Genomic DNA, 26,733 nt, shown 5'->3' on the forward strand with positions numbered 1-26,733 from the left:
GAAGGCAAGCTAATTTCAGCTTTTGAAGATCTAAGCATTATGTGAATGAATCAAGTTAACCCTTGATGTGACTCTGAATAGGGCATTCAGAACTGATCTTATACCAAAGCTGTTCATTCTATATTAGAAAAATTTTAAATGGAAAGTATGTCTCCAGTCTGTATAGGTTAAGATGTGCTAATGGAGCTGCTGTGCTCAAGTGCTCTGGTTGTTAGGAGAGAGAATCACAGGAGATGGGCAGCAGGGGAAGCTTTTGGAGTATAACTCATTTTGGTCATCAGCCTCCGCTGCTAGTGGTCACTGACAGCTCGTCTCCTGGGTTTTTGCAAATACAGATGAAGGAGAAAGGAGAATACACAGGTTTTTAAAGATAAATGTGAGGTTATAACAGCATGATCCTTGAGAAAACATTATTACACGCTCTGCTGTAGCGCAGTGCCTCAGTACGTGCTTCTATGTTTCTCAGTGTGACCAACTACTGTAGTTTTCTCCTGTTTCTCACTTCCACTTATGCCTCTCTCTCCCTTTAATAATTAAGGAAATCCAAAGCCAACAACATGCTCATGATATTGCTTGTTCTTAAGAATTTTATTGCTGATCTTGTAGCTCTTTGAAAGTTTAGTCAGGAAAATAGTTCTCATGTGAATTCATAGAGTTGGATTTTTTCTGTACTTCTCAGTGGACAATATTGAACATATTTTCAACATTCAGTAATTTCATAGGCAATCAAATGTATGCAAACTTTCACATCAAAAGAATATTGAACTTTACTATTCATGTCTGCCTAAGGAGAAAAAAAAGTTGCCCTGGAATAAGGTAATTGTAACAGACCAAATGTGCTTTCTTTTAAAATAGACAATCTTTCCCATCCAAAGTAGCTCACAGTCCAGGTCATGACAGATGAGGTGGTTCAGTTATCAGTACTGGTGGGCAAGGTCTGTAGCAGTTGTTACTATGTGAAAGGAAGTGAAATACATACACATAGACATTTCTCCAGGTCAAGAGAGAATCTATAGCTCTGTCAGGCTGGGAGTGAGATTTTTATATTGAATAATGTAATGCATATAATATATATATGTAAGTTAATATCTCACAATGTCTCATTATTATATGAAATAATATCTGTAGAATTACTTTTGGGAGGACGGGTTTCTTTTCCCCCTCCAACTTGCATATGAAAAAATATGATTCCTATAGTTAAAAATGATCCTTTAAGTATACATTTACCTGCATTTTTCAGAAAGAGAGACAGTATAAACAGAATCCATACTGGAACTTGAGAATTTTCATTCTGCAGTGAATAGCTTACCTTTTACAGAGTTTGTTTTGATGAACTGTGTTACTGAAGCTTTGGTCATAGATTGGGATGAAGTCCTTTAGGAATACAGGAGATGGTAAGATGATAGTGCTTCATCTTCATGGGAATGGGAGGAAGCAGCAGATGACATGGAGGTGGAAAATATGGAATTTGGAAGCCAATCCAGAAGACTCAGCCAATCCAGAAGACTCAGACTGACCCATGGCAACAGAAGTGTCACAAAATATCCCCAGAAGGTCTGAGTACCTGATACTTTCAAACTTAATTTCACTATTGCATTCTTCTAGTTAGTTAACTGTGTAATCCTTTCTAAGAAAATTTTGAAAAATGAAGTTTTTCATCCATTACTGGGATTCAATCAGTCATTCTAAGCTCCTAAAAATAGCTTAAAATTTTATAGTCGTCTTATTTGCTGAAAGGTTTTGACAAGATCCTCAGAATACTGACTTGATCTAAGGCTCTAAGCTCTTCTCTGAGAACTTAGCATGCTTCTCATCCCTTCCCAAACTAATACTTAGGGGAAAGGTAAGAATAAGCTTCAGAAGCTTTATGACCTGGGATGTGTAGGAAGAAAGGTTCTTTAAAATATGAAAAATAAGACAGTAATCTTTTAAAGGAAAAAACCGATCTCAAATCTTTGATGTTTACAGTTTTCATGGCATGTAAAGGCAATCAAGGTAAACTGCTTTACCGTTTCATTTAAATCCCTGCAACAGAAATCAGGTGATCATTTAATCATTATGAAATCATGAATAATTTCATTAGTCCAGGTTATTTCCAACCATCTTGACTTACTGAAGGTATTACTTCATGTAAGTTATAAATATGAGCTGACTAATGGAGTCTTAGGAAAAAGACAGATGTTGCTCCATTTTATTTGTAAACCAAAGATGAAAAATTGTAGCTCAGAATCTTAATAGTTGGAGTTGACCAAAATTTATCCTATGCATTAAATATCGTTGTGCTTTTGATTTTGCTGATAACAAATAGATGCAGGTATTAACATTGTACAGACAATTTTAGGCATATAGACACAAAGTCATTTTAATTTGAATTAATTCCAAACATGCAGATACATAGAGTGGCAGCAAACATTTCTGATTCCAAACAGTAGTTAAAAGCCTGTGAAGTCCAAGTTTAAAGACGTATTTTGCTATACCTACACAAAAATATAGCCTTCCTCTTGCCATGAATCAAAGTCGTAAACATGATTCCTCCAACTTTAAGAACTTTCTTGCTTTGACATCAGTGCTGGCACACGCAGGGCCACAGGGAAGTGAAGCAATTCATAACTACCAGATCTTTAGACTTGGAGAAGAGAATCATAGAAATAACTTCTAACATTTTAATTTATTGTTTATTTTATTGTATATTGCCACAAGAGGTTAAAAATATATAGAAACTTTGGGATAAATGTCACTAACAATATCTTTTTTAAATTGCGACCAGATGTTTAAAAGAAAAATCTTTTTACTACATTCAGAAAGCCTGAGGAATGTTACATTTTTAATAAAATCAACATTTAAACTGAAATATAACATTTGTATGTAAAACACAATCTTATTGTTATTGTTATTATTATTATTATTGTTATTATTACTGCTTCAAATTACACTAAAATCCTTTCTTAATATAGTGTATTTTTACTGGAAAATACCTTTGGCTTCTAGTGAGTGAGTGGAAAAAACAGACTATAGAAACTGATTTACGTACAAATTGTATTTGCAGCTAGTTCATACTAAAATGTAGAATCATAGAATGGTGGGGATTGGAAGGGACCTTTAGAGATCATCTAGTCCAACCCCACTGCAGAAGCAGGTTCACCTAGATCATCAAATCAACTTTTTCACTTTGTCTGCCTTTTCTATATTTAATAGAGATATATTTAATCTCTATTTATATCCTGTAAATGTCAACTTTGGCATCTTTGAGCATTTTTGAGCTTAATCATCTTTGGCAAGATTAAGCATCTTTGAGCTTAATCAAACATTTTAATAATTTTACAATGTAGATGTTACCACAGCCTGTATAACTACTTTTCGTAGTCTCTTTCTGTCTAGCTACACACAATTGTCTTTCAAACCTCTGGAATAATATCCTGTAATGTCCTTTACACCATGTGCCCTTCCTTCATGCTCTGATGAGATAACAAAATGCTTTGATCATGAAATCCGGCACTATAATAGGAATAAGTCTTTTCTCACTCTTTGGAAGTTTTACTTTACTGAATTGCTGCTTGTGGCACTCTAATGCTCTGGAGCTGTATTAAATACAATTCTAAACAAAATAGTTATCAGGATTTTTTTTTTTTTTGCTAGTGTTCTTTCATTGACAATTTCTCCAAAGAAATAGAGCACAATTTCTTAAAGACTATGATCATTTTATGATTCAAAAAGCAAAGGATTTTTCCAGGAATTGGGAGCCTTGAGTCTATAATAACTTTGTGTGACAGCCTTGGAAAAAATTACTTCATTTCTTGGTAATATCTCGATTTTCCCACCAGGAATTGTATAATATAAATAAATAGGAAATTGGTGCTATAATAGCATTTCACGATTTTCTTCCTACTCCCCACTACAGTCAGCACAGTGTATATTTTCTGGAGTATCCTAATTAATCAGTCTACAGATCAATTCAAATTATTATATAGAAATATCTTACACTTTTCTTAATGTAAAATATTTTTTATCTATAATTATTTCATATTTTAATTTAATACTCTATTTCTAATTGTTGAGATTTTCAGTGCACATTTTCATGCTTTAATCTTCACATCCTGTAGATAGCTAGAGATTCTTATTAACTTGTGTCATCACCTTGGCAGGACGAACTCTGCTGGAAAAGCTCTTCAGCCAGCAAGAAAACGCACCACAAGAAGAAGCAGAAAAACTATGTTCTCGCATTATTGCAATGGGTCTTTTGCTTCCATTTACTGACTGCTTCAGAGAACCATGTAATCAAAGTGCCCAGAAAAGCACACCAACATTTGATGTAAGTACTGAAAAAGTTATCTTTTGTCTGTTACTGAGTAGGACATGATTTATCAATGGCCTATCAGTCCTTGGAGAATTCTGCTAGTCCTTTTAATGAAAGTTGCCTTTCTGAGAGTGGCCAGCTATTTTTCTGAGCTCTGATTGGTATTCAGGTAAGCGTAGGTTTTGAAAGATTCTACCGTACTTGATTTTTAAAACTTTTAAACTCATATCTTAGTCTGCTATACTGTTCTTTCTTTGTTGTTTTCATTAAGTCTTTGTCTTTGAATCAAAGTGCTTTGTAGGACTACCAAAATTTCAATCCAATAGCTGCTTCTTCAAAAATATAGATTAATTGAACAACAGCATGTTCACAAAACTTTATAGAACCCAAACCCAATGTCTGGGGTAGAAGTTCCACACACTCTACCCCACTCCCCCCAATCCCACTTTTTATAAGAAATAATGCAAGACTCAGTGCAAATTTGCTGACAATTCAGCTGGAATGTTATCTGTGCCATTGGGATTTCTAGCTAGAGTGGTATTATTGGTAGTGCTTTAGACATCACCTAACATAGTTTTCCTTCCTCATAGATATTGAATTCAACAATAGGATATCTTTTTCTTGTGTGATATTGCATAATTCATGAAGTTTCACAGTGAACTTATTTTTATGATCTTTGCCTTTACTTTTTGTCTTTGAGACTTCTTTGTACTGGTTTATGTGAAGGAAGATAATCAGGATTTTTCTCTTCAATAACTTCAAAATAATGTACAAATATTACCTAATCTACTTTATACCTCACTAGTACAGTTAAGAACATCCTTATTCTACAGATTAAGAAGCTTTGTTAAAATGCTCAAAAAATGGTTAGCACAGATATGAGAGAGCGAGAGTCTTTTCAACTGATTCTCATCTTTCATGAAGAATACAAGCAGTGAAGGGAAAATGGGTAGTATAAATCTGTCTAATGAATTCTTAAAATATATTTTTCTAGCTGACCTATCTTATTTACAAAATCATTCCATGGTCCCTCTAATAATAATCATTTATGTTTCTGTGGTTTGTGATTTTTTAAATTTTTTTTTAATGTACATAACATTTTCAAACTATTTTTTTGAAACTAATTTAAAAATGGAGTGTGTCTATAAAACTGAAGTTATTCAGGCATCTTCAAATCACACACCATCTGAAACCATTTATGGTTAAATAGACTCAAAGTTACTGGAAAAGACATGGTTCTTATTTTTCAGGTTATTTAAAACAGTCTGGCAATGTTTTCAGTTCTCCACATTTTACCATATATTCAACTGATATCTTCTTAAGAGTATTGAAATTTCTTCTCACTTAGAAATAGATTTTTATCAAATTTAAAGTTTGAGAAGAAGCAGAAGAGACTCTTTCGTTAACTGATATCCCATACTTTGTCTGAGTAAGATAATTATTTTTGTTATATCTTGTATCTATATAAGATCTATATTTCAGAAAAAAACCCAAAAACAATCAAACAATCTAGCCTAGTGCGATGTGAAGTGTGTGTCAAAGCAATTTAAGGTGTTACTTAAGGTTTAACAGTGATCTTAATTTAAATTGGAATATCAGTAAGCCACAAATGCTCTTTTACTACTCATGCTCCTGTGAAACAATGCAGAAGTGGTGTAAAGCCCTTTGTGTGATGTATGCAACTTTGATGAACACTTTGTAGCAGGATGCACTACTATCTTGAATATTAGGATCTCAACAACTGAAATTCACAAGGCACAAAGCTGAGAGCTGCTGCTCTGAAGTTTGGAAATATGTTCTGCTTCTGCTTGATGACCACAGTACAGCAAGAATTATTTACTTGTTACATGCCTTACAAGGATGAAAGTATATGCAGTATAAATTAGTGGCTGGGAACTTCAAAACTGAGTTTACCCTAGTTGATTTTGCTTCTTAGAGTGAGTGAATAAAATCTCTTACAGAAAGTAAATTATTATGTAAGATAATGGTGTTGCTACATGTTATTTAAAAGGACATATAAGATCTGTGACTGATGTCCTCTCTTGCATTTCTCCCTGTCTGTAATTTGTGTTTTCTTTTCTTTAAGACTGGATTTTAGTGTTGATCTAACCATGGTTCTCAAAGACAGAGGAATTAGACTAGCCTTAAGTAATAAATTTAATTTCATCCATCTAGAATTAGAAGGTACATCATGTTTAAGCTTACTCCAAAATATTGGGAGCACAGCCAGTCTCATATTCTTGCTTCTGAATTCATCCCTCTGAATTCATTGAATGTATCTTCAGTTCAGTCCTGGATTGCCTCCAGTTTGGCTGGTGTCTTTTTCACTGAGCTGAAACTGCTGTCAACAAAGACTCTGTAACCCTGTCCTGGTCATAGACATGTTTGTCTGCCACCTCGCTGTCCTTCCTCCCTGATACATCTAGCTCTGGTGCTTGCTTATTCCTTATTGTTACTCATCTGTCTGTTTTGATTTTTATCTTAGTCTGGTTCTTATAAAGTCTCTTAGGTCACTTCTTGAGCATGTTGTTTTGCAAAATTGCCAACCTTTTTCCCAGTGAAATTCTTCCTTAAATCCCTAATTTTCTCCTTTTATGACTGATTCCATGTATTTCTGAGCTTTAACTTGCTGGTTTTTTATGTTTTGTGCAATCTGTGATTGCTCTTTTACTTAAATATGGTCCCACAAACTGTTTTTTAAAAATATTAAGTTACAGCTTATGCAAATAATTCAGTAAGTTATGCTCACTCTATGATCTATCACTCATGTCTTGAGATGAATATAAACAGATTTTTAAGTCTCATTCTCACTCTGATCTCCTTTTCTGGATGTTCTCCAGTGAATTTAATTTAACATGGCTAATGCTGAACTCTCTGCGGTCTTGAAATGTTTGCAATTGCACACTCTGATACATTTGCAACTGATTACTTATGTCTGGTGATCACCTCTAGTTCTCCCTGTCTTGCAACTGAGTATTAAAATCGTGTGTCTGTTTACTCAGTAACACACTAGAGGTATGGGCTGTTTTTTGTTTTCTCCCAAGATATTCTAGGCTTCAGTGTGGGTCTTTGCCTCATTCTATTAAATAATTGTACTTCACCTACGTCTCTAATTGGATCCTATTCCTTTCTTTTCCACGCTATGCCTTAAGAGTAAAGGAAACTTTCACAGTTCTTAATTTCTTGGGCTAGTATTATAATGGCTCCTGGAAGCCAGTTTAATTTAAATTCTTAGCTTTTGTATTTCTAGAGTAGATTATGCTTTGTGGATGTGATGCTTACTCCTTTTTTAGTATATGTAAACATGGAGGACCAACAAGTAGCAAATGGAAGTATAAATCTTCAGACAACTAGCAACTGATATTTATACTGGGGATGGTGTCTAGTTTTCAGAGGCTTATAACAGATTTTTGGACAGATTTTTGATAGATTTTAATGATAAATGGAAATGGCTTGTTCATGAAGTATCTCTGACTTTTTTGACAAATTTCAAGTCACAACCCAAAGGATAGAAACTTTAAAATCTGTTTAAGAACTTATGAAAAAAAAATTGCATTCTATCTTGGGACATTTTATCAATTACTTCTTTCAGAACAGATGGTGGCAGATGATAGAGTAACAGTTCTGTCTGAAAAAATTAAAAGTTGAACAGTCTTAAAAGTAACAGAAGCAGACGGAATTGAGATTTATTTTTAAGATGTTTGCTGTTGAGAAACAATGAAAGCTTGACATGTAGGTCTTCCTACCTATTCTTCTTGAAAGGTAAAGCATGTCTTGAAAAGTAGATGTACAATGATTCACTATTTAGAAATGAGATATTCTTTTTGCTTGTTTCCTGGAGAAGCTGCTAATTATTGCCTCATGGATGTCATAACTTCTCAATTGTCAAGCTAACTTTACCTCATTTAATTTTTTTCTGCTAGAAAGAAAAAAAAAGTGTAACTTAGAGAAAGGTAGACTAGCAAAAGCCTGTTAAAAGAATGTTCTCCACAAAATTACTCGCCATTTGAATAATTATTGCCTGATTGCCTTTTAAAGTTTTCCCTTAGCAGCTGTGACGTGCTTAAGAGGGCTTCTAAAGTTTCAAATGAAAATAAAATATTCTCTGATAAAATTATATATAAGAAATTAATGTTTTGTGAAAAAATACTATCAGTCTCAAATGACTGTCATGTTATTTAATGATTATATTTCTGTAGTGTAGGTACAGTCTTAAGGTTTTTAGCATGTTGCATCATTATATTAGAGTAAAATAAACTATTAGAGTAAAATAAACACATAACTGAGCTGACTAAACAGTGCACCTTTGGTAAGAGTTGGAACCACAGGCAAGATTTGCAGCCACCTGTCAGAGAATCAAAATTCTTGCCAAGTAGAGATTTGTCTCCTGCATAGCTCCTCTGTTAATGACGTATCACAGAAGCTAAAGGATGGCTATCTCTGGAGAGCCATAAATAAATTAAATTAAATTGTAAAGTATACATATTTGCATTAGAATTTAAACCGTTCATACACCAATAAAAGAAGTTGGTGTTTGCCCATCAGTGCAAAGCAACTTCACTTATTTTCACTATTAAGAAATACTGACTGTACTTGATGTTTGCATTTTATCCAGTAGCTGTAGTTACTAAACTTTGTGGATTACTTCGTATTTCAGATTTTCCAGTTCCCACTGTGGAGTCTGAAGCTATGGGCATTTTTTTTTCCTTTCATAGAGTATTTCTGGTTTTCTTCTGTCCAGCTTTTAAACTACTTTTTTGTGTTTCTGAACATTAGGTTTAAAACACTTAAATTCACAGTGAAAACTTAGAAGATTTTTTTGCGAGGCTTTCTATTATCATTTTGTAAGCACTTTTGAGAAGAGAAATTTGTATCTCTACTATCCTCTTTCTTTGGGGAAACTAGTCTCTATTACACACTGAAGAGTTCAAGAACTACTTTTTCCCTATGGTACTAACCATCAGCATTTTCTTCCATATCTGTCTGAAATTAATGCTGAGCTTTCATCTTTATTTCTGGTGTGATTTTGATTTGGCTAGCTCTCTTTATGCCTTTTTCAGTGCTTTTATTGAATGCTGTTATTATGTTGAATACTTCTTTCTTGATGTACAAATTATTTCAGCATATTCTATAATGAAAAAGATAAACAGACAACTTCTGGAGGGTGTGGTTTGAGTTTTTTTTTTGCTTTGTTATGATGTGATTCTATACATAGGCATATTTGATAGTTTGAAATTGAATTACACAAGTGACAGCCCCTTAGTTAGGATGTCTAACTAGGTTGCCATCTATTTCTGAAATAATATTTCCACAAGGAAGCAAAGATATAGACAGCATAAATGGGAAATACTATAAATCTGACTGGTTTCCTACTGTCTCCTGGATGTCTATGGTGATAGAAATGCGATTTAAGGAAATAAAGACACTGCTTCCTTTCTGATGAGTAGTAGCAGATGGTGAGACATTGCCAGTCAGATGGAGGAGGAGTTAGTAACATGAAGACTTTACCTAATTTTAACTTATTTCCACTTAAACAGTGCAATTTGAAAATTAGTAGTTAAACAGATTGTGGACAGACTTCTTTCTCAGAAGTCAGAGAGCCAAAATACCCGTGATCAGTTTCCAAAGAGCAGCTTTCCCAGGAACTGGCTTTAGCTAGGAGAATTTCTCTTACTAACTGCACCACAGAGCTGGCAACAAAGTAGCATTTCTTCAAGCATGTCTTCAATGCTTAGAAATAAAATGTGTAAGAGTGAATATAGTCCCATCTCATGAAATTTGTCATGGCAATATATTGAGAGTCAGTAGCAAATAAGACTTCAAAACTTAACAACTGAAAATTGCAGAAGAGAGCAAAAAAATACCCTAGATTGTTAATCTGCTGTCTTAATTTTTGTTTGTCATGTGGGTTACCATGGCAGCTGAGTTTGGCTAAATCAAAGTGGCCATGTCTCCTCTTCCATTGCACAATCAAACTTTGTGACACTGTCCTGTGTGGTAAGCAACTCTTGAATATACACTTTCAACTAAGGTGTTTTATAGGTCAAATATTATTAGGTTTTTGTGCTTCTTTTTGCAGAGAACGTTGATTACCTGCTTGTTAATCTGAAGTACTGCTTCAGAAGCACATACTAGATGTTATAATGTTGAATCCTGAGCAAAATCTGATGAAATCAAGCAAGTTTATTCTGTTTAATTTAGGAGACTGAAGTCATTTCATGAGAAATAGTTCCTTTTTTTTTTGATACTTGAAGTGTTTTAAAATTAATTGTTAAAGCATATCAGTCTTCTGAATGGAATAAAATCACTCACATAAAATGCTCATGCATCAAATGTTCATGAAGGTAAGTGCTATTTCAGTAATATATTACAGTACTGTGACCGACTTGTTGTTTTTCAGCCTTGGAAGACATCTATGCTCACTAGTACAAAGGTAGTACAAGCTGAAAATCACGTTTAACTACTGCTCTGCTTCTGTCAGTGAACCTCTTCTCAAAATGTAAAGCACTTTCCCCATTCTTGATAGTATTGATTTCTTTATTTTAAAAGCTGCTTAAACTAAAGCAGTTTCCTGCTGATAAGAGCATTGTGAGGCAGGCTGGCTCAAATTTCTTGAATTCGAACCTTACTTATACAATTAACTATTTATATGCAGTGGGAACACACAATAGGCTTTCTTTCATTTTAGATGTTGTATACTTATTATAATGGAATGGTTAAACTTGAATGAAAAAAAATCCTTCTATGTACTTGAAACAGTCTAATAACAATACATAGAAACATGGAAAAGGCTCATCAGAGTTCTTAGCCTGGAAAGCAAATTCTGAGTCATGGAGCATGGCCCTTGCTTATCCCAAATACCATAAAATGTAAGTTCTCTGTAAGGTTATCTTGTTCCATCTTAAATGTGGTTATAGTCATTTCCTCTTCCCACTCGTCCAGGTCTTCTGATTTGATGATTTGGTTTGTTTTTTTTTTTTTTCCTTGAGAATTGTTAGAATACTTTTGGTCATATTTATTCACAGGAAAACTTATCTTTAGCTCAAGCAGTGAAGGAACGTAATTACTGTTTATCAAGTATCTGAAATGTAACACTCTGGTACCTGAGAATGAAAATTTATTACAAAAAGCCATTATTTATGCCTATTGAGACCTGGCTGGGGAGAGAGTGGGTTAATCTATGGACCTTCCTCTCTATAACTATTCTAAATGCTAGCATCTGTAAGTGGTAAAATGTCTATTGATTAGATACCATCAGATCCTGCAGATTGTTTGCCTCACCCATGAGCAGTTTTAAGAAACAGCGGAAAGTGCTGAGTAAGGATGTGTGGAACTCTTACTGACATCATGTTTAGTGCACTGGTCTCAGATAGCTTTAAGCTTTCATTGTCCACATAGAAACTAGTCTGAATAAATAAGACTAGGGTCATTTATTACAAGCTTTTTTTTTTAAGATTGGGTTTTTACCCCAAAAGAAGCACTTTAAATACTAAATGATGGAGTCTGGGCAAGATGAAATGGAAATTACAGGTGTATTCAAAGCTTGATCACGGTAAGAGAATTTGCTGGCTATAATTACAGTGATATCTAGTAAAAACTGAAATGAAAAAGTTAAAGGAGAAAAGTTGGATGTGGTTTGTGGTTGCTTGTATTATAATTTTTAGTGATAAATATAAACCTGAGTATTTATTTTTTGATTGTTCTCTTTCTTTTTCTTGAATAGTACTTCACAGTCATAGAATTGTCTGCATATATCTTCCCTCAGTGTTCTAAGATTCACACACATTTATGGCTTTATCTGATTTGAAAAAGGGGAAGTTAGATGGTTTAGTATATTAGCTGACAGGGAGCTCAAGGTAAAAGGTAAAAAGGATTAGATTTTTTAACTGTAGCTTTAGTGAGTAGCAATTAGGACATTCAAATGATTCTTCTCTTTTGAAGGGCACAAAAGTGGATAGAGGCTTAAAATTTTCCCATTTTAAGTGTAGTTTATGGACTATCGACTTGAAGTCCAGACCTTTGGACCACCTTTTTGTCGTGAGGGGTTTTAATATTTTAAATTATGTTTATAAGTTTGCAAGTAATCTGAATGTAGCTGTTATTAAATACATTGATTATATATTGAACACAGATACATTTTGGTTGTAGTGCAAGTCCCTCCAAGGTATTTTCCCATATTTACATTTACCTTTGCAAATTCCTGTTACCTGATGAGTCTATTCCCTCATTCTCTCTATGCTGAATAGTGAATGAAAAGAATCCCAACCAAAAAATTTTGGTTTGTGTTACAAACCAAAGATTACTGTGTTTTATACCCACAAACAGAACGACAATGCTGAGTTAGGAGTCAGTTTTGGAGTTGAATGATGTTTTAATTTATAACTCTTCAGAGTTCATATGCTATAAATTACATCAGGAAGAATGTTCATACTTCATATTTTATAATATATCCCACCTGCACAATAATTCTGAGACATATAATGATTTTTTCAATGCATCTTAATTCATGTAGACTAATCATTATTTCAGAAATTTGTTTGTTAAGTTATTGCATTGCATCTTTCAATTGCATTGCATCTTTCAAGAACTGGCATGATGGCACGTCCAAGAACAATTCAACTATTTGTCTTCCTCATTCATGCTATGTCAGTATCATTTACAGTCTGTTGTCTTCTGTTTTATTGTCCCATAACCCTACATGTAAGCCTGTAGAGCTTGTTCTTCCCGATGTTCCTGGACTATGGAAGGTAGTAGAGTGGACAAAAAAATTTTGTTCTGATTTGCCGCAGTGACTTGTTCAAATCTTATCTTCCTCTGTGCTTTTGAGATTTGAATGGTACCAAAACAAGACAAATTGCAAAATCCAGCACCTTTTCTTTTTCATTACACAGTATGTACAGGTTTGACTCTCCTTTTTACTCTCACTGTACTGGAAAATTAGTCAGAAACCCAGAAATATATGTCTTTCAAAAAGCTCTAAGTTACTGAAAGAACTACATTAATCAAGTCAGTTTGGATGTTCAAATGCAGTAGTATAGTAATGAAAAGAGCATAGACTTTTCTAGGAACCTAGACTTTAGGATTACGTAAACAATCTGATGTGGTTTTGTATTAAGCTTTTTTTATCCATTTATTGTTACCTTTACCCAAGGTATGAGTATATGGCTGGATTTTTGCCATGCTTTTCATGTTGGAATGAGCTAATGAGCTTCCTTTGATGCTGACTGAGACACCCTCTGTAAACCAAAACTTTTTACTTTATCAACATTTGTCTGTTCTAAGCAAGTTATTCTTGACAGAATATTGTTACTCTTATAACATTTTTTTTTAGGCAAGTACAAGCTTATGGAATAGCAATTATCCCCCCAAAATGTTAAATTATTTTGTTCTTCTCCCTCCATGTCTCGGCAATGTTTACTATCTGTGTAATTTTTTTTTAATAAAGCTTTAATGGAAAATCAAAGTTTGCATCAGGACAAATATATATTACCCATGTTTTACTCAGGCAATAGTGGGAATGAAGTATGAATATGATCTTTGTAAGAAGATATTATGATGTGATAAAACTGTATTTTCATCCTGTGACTTAGGAGTTTTTTTCCTAGTTTTGTACTACAATGTTTGCACGTTTCCAGATTATTTACCAGGGTACTCTTGCAATTGTCATGATTGAGCTCTGTAGAGTTCACAGTATTATAAAGATTTAATTACAAGGTGTACGTGTTGATGGACACTGAGAGTCACAAGAATAACTACTTCAACAGTAATCATTTAAAATCTTTCTGTTTGCTTAAAGTATAATTTTGCCCTTGTTTTCATCAGACAGCCTTGGTGTCTCCTACTCTTAATAAGTAAATCAAACTCAGAACTAATGAGTAATAAGTATATAATCTGATTTTAGCCCAGAGGATTGAGAATACTTTTAGCTGTTGGGTTAATTTAAAAAAAAATATTCTAAAAGCAAATCTACATTTTTAGCTGTCTTACTGTGAATATGGAAATGTAAAGTACAGAAATGGAATTGCAAAGAATAAATATTTCAGTTGAATTTATGCTGAAATAGTCATAGAATCACAGACTGCTTCTTTTCCTTTTTTATTCTTTTAGTATAAAAATATTAAATCAAGGGTGAACTGAAAGACTTTTCTCTAGCCTGTAAACTAAGCATATGTAAAGAAGTACAGTAATGCTGGACAGAACCTGTTGTTTCTCTAAGGAAATAAGTGTCAAAGGGTTCCTCATGCTCAAAAAAAGGTGCTGAACTATATTCTTGCATGTCAAAGAGTTATAGATAACTAAAGGGTTAGAATTCTCTATTGTTAATAGAGGTAATTCCAAAACTGAACCATTGAATTAATATAGGTTTGTATCAAGCCTTTGTTAGGAGGCGAAAAGCACAAAAACAAGTTTGTCTTGATATAGAGGTGGATACTGGGCTATTTGTGTTGGAAAAAAACCCACAACTTTAAAATTGTGATCTTATTGTTCTATATGAAGTTCTCATTTATTTATTTTTTAATAACCCCAGCAAGACCAGCTTTATACTTGGGCTGCAGTTAGCCAACCTACACATTCATCAGATTACATTGAAGGAAGCTTTCCAAGGAGAATTCCATCTGTGTGGCGCCCACCCAAAACTCCAGATGAAGAACAAGGACCCAAAGTTACTGAAGAAGGTACAGTTCTTGGACACAGAAAAGATATATTTATAGCATGGGGGAGAGCTGCTGTCTTTTAAATACAAGATATAAACTTAATATCTTAAATTCTAACAAATACTTGATTTTGAAAAACCTGGATTAGTGTTAGAAATAACACAAGCTAGTACAAATCTAAAAAAAAAATATTCAGAAAAAAACCCATGCTTTTTGTTAACAGTCAAGATATGCACCTGGCATCTACTGACTGTATGGATTTTACCAAGTGTTGTGACTTTTGTTCTTTTCCAGTTTACATACCTTCAGAGACATGAAATATGGGTACTTTTCCTAAAAATATGGAAAACTTCAGAAGCCCACTGGTGGTATACTGAAAGTTATTAGAGTGGTATAAGTTATCCCTTTGTGGATTCAGCAGTCCCCTGCTGACAGAGAGGTAGGAAAAATAAATTGAGGTCTTGTTTACAAAGTTAGCTTCTCTTAAAATTTCTGAGATTACCAGCCAAATTTTTGAAATCATCTGCATTAAAAGCTTTGTTTAAGCTGAGAACTAAATAAAAACAAGACAAACCCCCCTAAACCTCTTGAAGCTAACAAAGAAATTTAGAAGAGAATTTCAGACCTATTTTCTGTTAGTAGTGTTGATGGGCAAATACCACAAGTTCTTGGAGGCTTAGCATTATGTTAGTATTCAATGCTTCTCAACACTTTAGTTTGCATACACCCCCTTGACCTCCAAGGAGAGCCACTGGGTATTCTCAAATTTTCCATTTCCTAACACTGCTGTTATAATTTCTCAGATTTGAATAATTAATTCATTATTTCAACAGACCTCTTTGTATTGCTCATAGGCTTTGGGTGAAGTTAACTTCAGATTTACTTCTCTTTGAGTCTTCTATTCCACTTCCTCGGGAACACAGAGTATTCCTTTCAGGGACATCATTTACCATAGCATCAATGTTTGTTTTTCTCCTGTGTTTTTTCATCTAATATCCCTACTACATGAACATAATCTATACAGTACTTGTCTGTTCCTTATCTCAGCCACAGACCTCTGAAAAACTGTGAAAATATGAAGAAAATTGAATCAGAAGTAAAATGGAATATTCTGTATTGTGTCTCTCTAAATGGAACATAAATTCTCAACATTTGAGATACTGACACTTAAAAATATTATTAAAACAGGTTTTATGGAGGTGAATTTCAATTGGGGGACATGGTAGGAAAAGTTAAAATAAGAGTTGTTCTGAATATAATCCAGGTACATAAATAATTAACTTTTTGCTTGATTGTTCGCATGCTTGCCATGTGGAAGAACCTGGAGGTGAGTAATCTTTCATGTGAAGTATGAAGGATGAACACCTTTTCCAAAATTAACTAAATTATTTTATATGTATATGCCTTTGAAAGGTGGAAGGGGCAAGTGATTTTTAGAGTTTAAATTACTCTGTGCAGAGTAGCTATATTTTGCATTTCCTATTTGGATTAAATATATATATACACACACATAAATATATATATTTTTATATATATAAACAAACATTAGAGATAATGTTTTATAGACAAAAATGTCAATTTTTGGCAAAACTATTTATCTAGAGAGTAAGATAATACTATATATATGCACACACATATATATTTATATTTTTATATATACACATACTTGTGTATATATGTGTATGTATATATAAATATACACACACATAGATATGTATACATATGTATATATTTATTGTACAAGTTTGCAGGAAGACAGTATTAGACCCTTCAGAATTTTAAGCAAAGTGAGAAGAAATTCTGCAAGGTCTTAGACAATCTATTCTTAAATTAACAATGTAGTTAATAATCTGTTTACTATAGCATGTATTAAATAGTTTTGCTTTGTATCTTGTGGAGGGTTGTCAGGTGTGAGGAAGGGGGTTATTAGAGACATTAGGGTTTATCTGGGTAGTTTTGGTCAGACTGGTTGTGTTTTGTGGGGTTTGAGGGGTTTTTTTATTTTTTTTTAGTTTTTAGTAGGTCTGGCTTATTTCTTTAATGCACTGACCCTTCAAAATACCGAACATTAATTCATACCTAATATGAATTTTGGATCAAGTCAGCAGATACTTATGCCCAAAGCACTTTTCAGTTCTGGATTCAGGAAAGTTTTTGGACCCAATGAGTCAATATCACCAGTAAGATCAATGTGTATGGCACTAACTTTCCACATAAATAGCCCAAATCTGCCTGTGTCACTTTTTTTTTAAAATTTGACTCTACCACTCACACCCCAGCATATTGTCTGAATCTGAACACACAGGAAGTTTGAAATTCAATTATTTTAATGCTTTGCTGACTACACTATTCTACAACATATTGGAAAAGGCACTAGAGCCCAGTCATCCTGTCTCCCATGTGTAGCTATCAGCTGGGCAGAGATGGGTTAGTTTGTTACAAATTGATTGTATTTGGGGAATTTTGGCAAACTAACCTTAAAATTAACTGCCTCTATCACCCTGAACTCAGTTTATATTTACAACCCTTTGTAGAACAAAACCTGTCTGAGGCAAAACTATTCTGTCAAATAGTTAAATATTGAGAAATACATAGGAGTGACTTATTTCTGTTTTTAAAAAACTTCTGAGTAAGAGAGGTCGTTTGTGCCAATTTGTATAACAGGAATGTGTCAGAAGTGTTCAAGGTCATCTTGTATGGGGCTTTGTGCAACCTGGTCTAGCAGAAGGTATCCATGCTCATAATAGGGTGACAAGAACTAGATGGTCTTTAGATCCCTTCCAGCCCAAACCATTCTATGATTATTAAGCTGTGTATGTAGGCCTTGTCAGTAGTAGAAGGTTAGCAAAGAAGAAAACCTTCTGTGAACAAAGATCAAATTAATCTTAAAATTTCTCCTAACAATATAGAAATCCTGGTAAGATCATCAAATACTAATGTTCAAATGTTAGTGAATTTTTTCTAGTTTGGAAATCAATTGAGGTAGAGTTAGACAAAATTGTTCTCTTTCAGATGATTTATAAAACAAGTAACTTACAATTGCTTAGTTTAAAAATGCTAATACTTTTCCCTTCCTTTAGAGGAAATGTTAATAGCTTTTACCAGAAAAAAATAATTGAATGATTTTGGGGGTATTCTTTTGGTTGCAATGAGAAATGAGTGTCCATTAGCAACATCATGAATTTTCTTCACTAAATTGCTTATCCAGAAAGTTAGCAAAAAGCCATAATTTATCCATACTTTCAAAGTGAGAGAAGAGAAGCTATTTCATGTTAATGTCAGCCTATTCTCATCCAGAAGTTTATGACTGAGAACAGGTCTGTCAGATGAGATCCCTATGCACCAGTACAGGCTGGGGGCTGACCAGCTGGAGAGCAGCTTTCTCAGACCTGGGAGCTCTGGTTGATAACAAACTAAACATGAGCCAGCAATGTGCCCTCGTGGCCAAGAAGGCCAATGGCATCCTCGGATGCATCAAGAAGAGTGTGGCCAGGAGGTGGAGGAAGATTCTCCTCCCCCTCTACTCTGCCCTGATGAGGCCTCACCAGGAGTACTGTGTCCACTCCTGAGCTCCCCAGCTCAAGAGGGATGGGGAATTTCTAGAGAGTCCAGAGCAAGGCCATCAAGATGACCAAGGGACTGAAGCATCTTTCAGGATGGGCTGACACTTTTTTCTCTAGCATCCAATGATAGGATAACGGGTAAGAGAAAAAACCTGGAACACAAAAAATAATAAAAATATTACAATTATTGTTCTGTATACAAAATTAGGCTGTGACCAAATAAAAAGACATCATTAGCAGCAGTTAAAAAGTTGGATAGAGATTTTTACACAATGTAGCTGCTGAAGGAGCGGGCAGGGGTGGGGTGGTGGTGGTTTGTTTTTTTCCCTAGTTCTATCAGATATGGAAACGGAGACACAGAGAGATTCTTTAAGGTCAGAGAAGAAATTTGTAGAAAGATCAGAACAGAAACCAGAGCTCTTTATTCAAGTGCTGTGCTTTATCTGCAAGACTCTCTCTCTTCCAGAAATAAATTAAAACGATGTCGTCATTATACAATGGCTTAGGCCAATAGCTTTATCTCTGCAATGACTTAGGCTCTTGAGTGTCCTGAATATGTTTCGAGTTTTCGCATGCTTGGGTCATTTCCCCCACAAAATCTGTAATTTCTTTGATGCAGCAGCAAATCAAAATACAGCAGTGTACAAACAGTGCAGGAATGTACAGTACATGTCTCTCATCAAAATAAATATTAAGACAATAAAATTTTTCTATTGTGCTGAAGTGTGGTTTAAATATAATTCATAGAATCACAGAATGAAAGAGTTTGGAAGGGACCTCTAGAGATCATTCAGTCCAACGCCCTGCTAAAGCAAGTTCATCTTGATTAGGCCACAGAGAAATGTATCCAGGCAGGTTTTGAAAACCTCCAGAGAGGGAGACAATACAACCTCTCTGGTCAGGCTGGATCAGGGCTCTGTCATTCTCACAGGAAAAAAGTTTCAAGCAGAACTCCCTCTGTTCCAGCTTATGTTCATTACCCCTTGTTTTGTCACTGAGAACTACAGAAGAAAAGACTTGCCCCATCCTCTCAACACCTGCTATTTAGATATTTATAAACATTGATAAAGTCCTCTCTTTCTTCTACGGTCTAAACAGTCTTAGGTCTCTCAGCCTTTCCTTGTAAGAGAGACGTTCCATTCCCCTAATCACCTTGATAGCCCTCCCCTGGACTCTTTCCAGAAGTTCCCTGTTTCTCCTGAATGAGGGAGCCCAGAACTGGACTCTGGACTCCAGATAAGGCCTCACCAGGACAGAGTATAGAATGGGAGAGGATAACTTCCCTTGTCCTGCTGGCCACATTCTTTGTAATGTACTCAAAACCAATGATCTAGTATTTCTAGATAGAATAATTATTATCTGGGTTTTAAAATTAAAAATGGAATCTAGTTGGTAGGGCTGTCTTGTGTTTTGATGCTAAGTTTCCATGTAAAATGCACAAAGTTCTTCATCCCACTGCTATTTTGATTTTAATTGTCACAGTGATAGTTTGAGATATGTAGTTCTATTTAAAACCATTGGTACGGGACAAATACTTTTTTCTCCATATAAAGACAGTAATTAAGAGAAGGAATGCTTAGATATTCATTAGGATTCTCATTAATTATTGCAAAGAAGAAAATAGTTTAAGAAGATACAACTAGAGTGAGGTACTGCTGTTTAATGTAAGAATTTCAGTGGTCAAATTAATTTTAGTTCTTTACCCAAAAGAGAGGTGTGGAAAACAATTTTTTTGTATCCTCAGATTGAATATCCTCAGTTCTGGGAAGCTCTGACTGTACAAGTGTACTGTGTCAAATGATCTTTGTAAGAATGAGATGTTATAAACAGTAATTAATAAAGTTAGGATGAAAATGAGATTTCTCAAAATGTATTTACAATTCTAAGGCAAATTGCATTCAAGCATGTTTTTTAAAAGTGGCTTTAGATCTGTACCAATGTCTCTAGCATTTTGGAGATTTTAAATTTTGATGATAGAGCAGAGGAAGGCCAGTGGAGAACAGGAAAAACACAATAGAGATGCTAACAATTATCATTCTGCTTATGAGATCTTTTAACCTTTTGGAAACCGACATAATCTACAGACCTTAAGGACAGAAACACTTAATGAGATTGGATGAGAAGAACAATCATGAGAACTTTTCCTTGACCTTCTGTGGAATGTGTATAATAGAGTTTTAAGTAGCTGTTTTTCTTTGAATCAGAAATTTTGGCAAACAAAATTAACTTCTTTGAAGTTTAAGATGATAGCCTTTAATGTTCAGTCATAATACATACATTTTAAATTGAGATCAGACTGGCTTTATTTATACGTATAACCTGTTAGTTAATTTTAGAGATTATTTTAAAGTGGAACAGTTAAGTTTTTTTTCTTTTTAGTTCTGCCCTCTTTTCATTGAATTCTTAATGTGTGTTCAAAAGAACAATGACTTTTTTTTTTAGATAGAACTGTAAAAATCTGTATCTTCTTTTCAAATTCAGAGTTGAAATCTACTGTCCCAGAAACAGAGAAACAATGCATAGAAGGTGTTCAGCAGGCACAGGTAAGATTCTAACAGAAAATTTCTATCGTTTTGTAAAAAGACTGGAAAAGCAATACTTCAGATACGTTTGCAACAGTGTTGTGTTCTGAATAGAGATCTTCAGAAGTGTGGTTTGATTCTAAATTTTAATTTCAAAATATTTGCATGCTCTATAGTGTATCTAGGTACAGAGATTGAAGGTTTCTGCTTGCCTAAGGTGATGCTTGTGAAAAGTTATTCACTCCACTCAGAAGTAAGTTAACACTTGTTACTGGAGATATGATGGTATTACTAAGGAACAGTAATAGAACATCTGTTTATATCAGCTAATCTACAGAAGTTCATATTAATGATATTGTCAGACATTTTTTCTGTTACTCCAATGAGGCTTATAGCGGTGGTAGTCAGTGAACAGGTTTAGGGTGTCATTCTGGACTTCAAAAGGAGATAATGTAAGACTGAGGCAGTGGAGACTTAGTCTGGGTTAGGCTTATTCAAAATAAACTTTTTTTTTATGTCACCATTCATGTTATATTCTTCATTACATATGGTACATTTTGATGGAGTTGAGGAACTTCAAATTTTTTTATCTCAAAATAATAGCTTATTTTCTATGAAAGCTCCCCAATCATAGGTACCAGACTTAACTTACTAGTGAATAAGACTATTCAGTGTTTCTGGAAGTCATGAAGTAAGGTGGTAAAATTCTGTTTTCCTGAAATCTTGATTTGGAATAAGGAATGGCCAAAATTCCTTGATATTTCTATTATTTTTCTAACTATTATTATTGGTGGGGTTTGGTTTTCGTGTTTTGGATTTGTTAGGGGTTTTTTTGTATTGGGGTTGGGCTTTTTTTACTAACTGGATGGTTCAATGTATCACTGCATTGAGCAGCATTTCTGAAGATGATGACATATTTTTCTCATGCTATTTTTATATTTCAGTCACCCAAGTTCCAGCAGCATTTTCTAGTATTTATTATGAAAAATGGCTTTTTTCCTGTACTTCTAGAAAGGTATTGCATGTAAGGAACATATTTAATCTGTCTCTAGGATTGTAATTCATTACAAGAAACAATTCTTATTAGAGATTTTTTAAAAAAAATTGGAAATGTAATTAATGGAAATATTTTGATAAATGTTTAGTTGCTTTACCTAGAAAAGCCTCATTCTTTTGCTATAAGAACAAAATTTAATCAACAGCACTAGAAAGCTGTTTGTTTGCACAAATGATGTTTATTACAAGTTGAATTTTTAAATTTTAAAACTAGTCCATTATGTTGTTCAATTACTGAACTGGATTTGTTAGTGTTCTTAGAGATCCTGATCCCTCTTTCTCTTCGTTCACCTCATTTGTCAATAATGTGAACTTCTTCCAGTCTGCACTATTATTCGTCAAAGTAGAAATAAATGTTTTCAATGTCAGCTCCCTTGCAGAAAATAATATCACATTTTTGTTATATTATGTCAACAACTTTCTGGTTTATTTTTAAAATCATAGTAGAAGTTATTTAATTTGAGGAACCGTATGTGGATTATTTCTGTATAGTCCTAAATAGTTGAGAGATATTCTATCTATCAATAACTATCTCTATCAATCTATAAAAAACATAGAAAGTAGGATAGTCAGACTGACCTTTTTCATCATGTTTTTAGATAAATCCTTTACTACAATCAGATCATTCTTGTTATTATTGGTATTCTTTTAAATTAATCAGCTAAGTCTACTTACAGGCCTCTACCCTCTTCTTTCCCTGGGAAAGGACATTTTCCACATGATTAAAATAATTTGAGATTGTCATATTGAAAAACCCACAAATGTAACATGATCCTGACAGTTGACTAAAAGATCCAGAATAATTCTAAATTTGAAGCACTAGTAACACTTAAACAGAACTTGGATTCTATTTAAGAACCTTTTTGCCACTGGAAGAGGGTTTTCTTACTTTTACAATGTTAGATGTAACCGTCATATTTTGCAGCATAGTTTCCTAAAGTTTTCACAGAATCACAGAATGGTAGGGGTTGGAAGTTTAAGTGGAACTTTTTGTGTTCTAGGTATTTTCTCTTACCCTTTGTCCTATCACTGGACACTAGAGAAAAAAGTGTCAGCCCATCCTCTTGACATATACCTTTTAAATACTTGTAAGTATGAATGAGGTTCCCCCTCAGTCTTCACCAAAGTGAACAGTCCCAGATCCCACAGTTTTTCCTCATAAGAAAGATGCTTCAGTCCCTTGATCATCTTGATGGCCTTGCTCTGGACTCTCTAGAAATTCCCTATCCCTCTTGAGCTGGGGAGCTCAAGAGTGGACACAGTACTCCTGGAGGCCTCATCAGGGCAGAGTAGAGGGGGAGGAGAATCTTCCTCCACCTCCTGGCCACACTCTTCTTGATGCATCCCAGGATGCCATTGGCCCAGGTCTGAGAGAGCTGCTCTCCAGCTGGTCAGCCCCCAGCCTGTACTGGTGCATGGAGTTGTTCCTTCCCAGATGGACTCTGCACTTGTCCTTGTTGAACCTCATGAGGTTCCTCTCTGCCCAACTATCAAGACGGTCGAGATCCCGCTGAATGGCAGCACAGCCTTCTGGGGAATCAGCCAGTCCTCCTGGTTTGGTGTCATCAGCCAATTTGCTGAGGGTACACTCTGTCCAGTCATTGATGTAGATATTCAATAAGACTGGCCCCAGAACTGACCACTGTGGAATCCCACTGGCCACAGACTTTCAACTTGACTCGCTCCATTGATCATGACCCTCTGGACTCTGTCATTCCGCCAGTTCTTGATCCACCTCACCATTTATTAATCTAACCCACACTGTCTGAGCTTTCTGATGAGGATGTTATGGGAGATGGTGTCAAAACATCCACCCCTCTCCCCTCATATATCCAGCTAGTTACACCCTCACAGAAGGCTATCAGGTTGGTCAAACAGGATTTCCTATTTGTGAACCCACACTGAGTCCTAATGATAACCATCTTTTCCTTCATGTGTTTTGAGATGGTATTTAAGATGAGTTGTTCCATCACCTTTCCAGGGATGGAGGTGAGCCTGTAGTTTCCCAGGTCTTCCCTCTTGCCTTTTTTGAAGATTGGACATTGGCCTTCCTCTAGTCCTCAGGCACATCACAAGTCCTCCAAAAATGGTGGAGAGTGACTTAGCAATAATATCAGCCAGCTCCCTCAGCACTCGTGGGTACATCCCATCAGGTCCCACAGATTTATGGGTGTTAAACTTGCCCAACAGGTCTCTATCCCCATCCTCATCCACCAAGGGAAAGTCTTCCATTCTCCAGGCTTTTCTGCTATCCTTCAGGGACTGGGCTTCCTGACGACTGGCCTTGCTGGTGAAGACTGAAGCAAAGAAGGCATTCAGTAGCTCTGCTTTCTCTGCATCCTCTGTCACCAGGACACCCTCCTTGTTCATCGACAGGTTCACATTCTCCCTATTCTTTCCTTTGCTGCTGATGTATTTGAAAATGCCCTTATTGTTTTTCTTTACTTCCTTTGCTAGGTCTAATTCCAACAAGGCTTTGGCCTTCCTGATTTTGTCTCTGTGTACTCTAGCGATGTTCCTATACTTTTCCTAAGCAACCAAGCTCTTTTCCCACCTTATATACATTTCTTTCTTCCCCTTGAGTAGTTCCAGTAGTTCTTTTTTCACACATGTAGGCCTCTTTCCTTCTTCTGATTTTCTACTTGTGGGGACACATTGATATTGGGCTTGGAGGAAGTGGCACTTGAAGATTGAACAGCTTTCTTGGGCACTTCTGCCATCTAGAACCCTATCCCATGAAATTCTTCCAAGGAGGTAATGAGACCAAAATAACTAATTTGTAAAAATTACAGTTATAGAAATGAAAGCCTGGGGGTGTGCTTGTTTCTAGTGCAGGAGTTAGTAAGCATAGAAAAAAAAAAAAAAAAAGGAAAATTGGCATCCATTTCAAATTCTGGTTTTGAAAAGAGGAGGAAGAACATCTGCTGAGTCTTCACAGTATGAACAGAGAAAGCTTTATTAGACTCAAGTCCTTTAGTGAATGAAGAAGAAAAAACTTGAATGTCCTAATTTAGAAAATCCAGCTTCAAACCTGATGTTTAGATTTTACAGCAGTGCAAGACTCAGTTAGCTTTCTGGTTTTCACAACATTCTTTTTGTGGTATAGCAATTTTTGCTACACTTCATTCAGTTTTCAGGTTTGCTTGATGTTGTTTACATGGTAAGTAAATCCAGAGTCTTATCAGTAAGGACAAAAAAAAGACATATTGTAATTGTAAAACGAGTATGTGAAAAGTAGGCTTTGGTTAGTAGTGGATCATCACAGAGCTCAACATCTAAAGTTGTTTGGAAGTCACTTAAATTCCATGCTCTCTTATATGCCTTATTATAAAAATATTTTAAATTGTTTCTTTTTCTGATCATTTTTGAGAAGTGTCTCTCTGAGCATCACTAATTGAAAAAAAAAAAGCCCTCATTACATTTATTTAATGGTCAGCAGCTGGAGGTAATGAATTATTCTTCATGTGATTGATGATGCTTGATCTCTGTCATCTTGTCTTGCAAGATGAGGTTTTTTGAGACTGTTCCATTTTGTAGCAGAGTGGTTATGGGATAGTTTACACTGAATATTTAAACTATATTTACAATGGAAAATCTTGCTATCAAAAAATTCTGATGCCTGTAACATTTCTGGCTTGGCTGTTCACTTTGGTTTGGTTCACTTCATTTAAACTAACAAACTCTCAACCAAAATTATATACCTTCTTGGAGTGACATGTACTTCAGCTAGTAGTAACAACTAGACAAAATTTTGGTAGCCTCAGGCACTGAAGATGGATTTCTACTACATAAACTATTGGTGCATTTTTTAACAAGATTATAGGAAGATAACGCAGGCCTCAAAACCCTTAAATTACAGGACATGTTTTGGAATGTTAAATATATTTTCCACTTTGAAAACACTAGAAGTGTCTCTTTAGTGTTCCTAACTACCATACTTTGCTGGTAACCCTTCTATCAGTCTTTTGGTGGGGATGTTTTTTCTTAGGGAAATAACTTAATGACATTTGACATCTCCCAATTTTGACACTTCTTAATACATTTAAAAGAGGCTGTGAAATATTTTAAGACAAATACATAATCAGCCTATTTAGAAAATATAAAATATTGACAGCATTGGAGTTTACCTTTCATCATTATAAATTGTCAAAACTGGGATTTTCTCAGAACCATGTAAGCTGCTCAGAACTCTCAAATGAAATTTCGAAAAGGTGATTCTTTACATGTATGACAAAGAAGGTAAATGTAAGATTTGATGAATGATGAAATGATTCTACTACATACACAAAAAGAATAAAACATAAAAGAGCCATTCTAAAAACTTATTTTACTTTAACATTACATGGCTTTCATCAGAGTAGAGGCAAAAATGTAGATGAGACTAGTTAACAATTGTTCCGTGGCTGTGGCTTTTTTTAAAGTGCTTCATTTTACATGTTCTTTCTTCACATATTCATTCAGAAGGACCCAGTGATCCTGGGAATATATGCCAGTCCTCTTCCATCCCTGGGCGACTTGCAGAGTTACTTTTTGTAAGGTGGAAGAGAAGCCTTGAAGAGGCAATGAGCAGTTCTTCTAACACTTTTTGATGAAAGCATGATTGCTGAAGTCTTAGATTTCAGCAGGAGGAAAAAAGTAAACAT

At 34.8% G+C, this 26,733-nt stretch overlaps 1 protein-coding gene across 1 annotated transcript in view; it reads left to right on the top strand.

Moving 5' to 3' along the window:
* Positions 1-26,733, top strand: part of FMN2 (formin 2) — a 162,061-nt gene that overhangs the window by 13,206 nt on the left and 122,122 nt on the right. Inside the window, exons 2-4 of the mRNA XM_061989984.1 lie at positions 4,143-4,309; positions 14,823-14,970; positions 20,994-21,055. Coding sequence (XP_061845968.1) covers positions 4,143-4,309; positions 14,823-14,970; positions 20,994-21,055 — 377 coding nt within the window. The remainder of the gene's footprint in view (positions 1-4,142; positions 4,310-14,822; positions 14,971-20,993; positions 21,056-26,733) is intronic.

This window comes from Colius striatus, chromosome 2, assembly GCF_028858725.1.
Source record: "Colius striatus isolate bColStr4 chromosome 2, bColStr4.1.hap1, whole genome shotgun sequence".
In the NCBI taxonomy this organism is placed as follows: domain Eukaryota; kingdom Metazoa; phylum Chordata; class Aves; order Coliiformes; family Coliidae; genus Colius; species Colius striatus.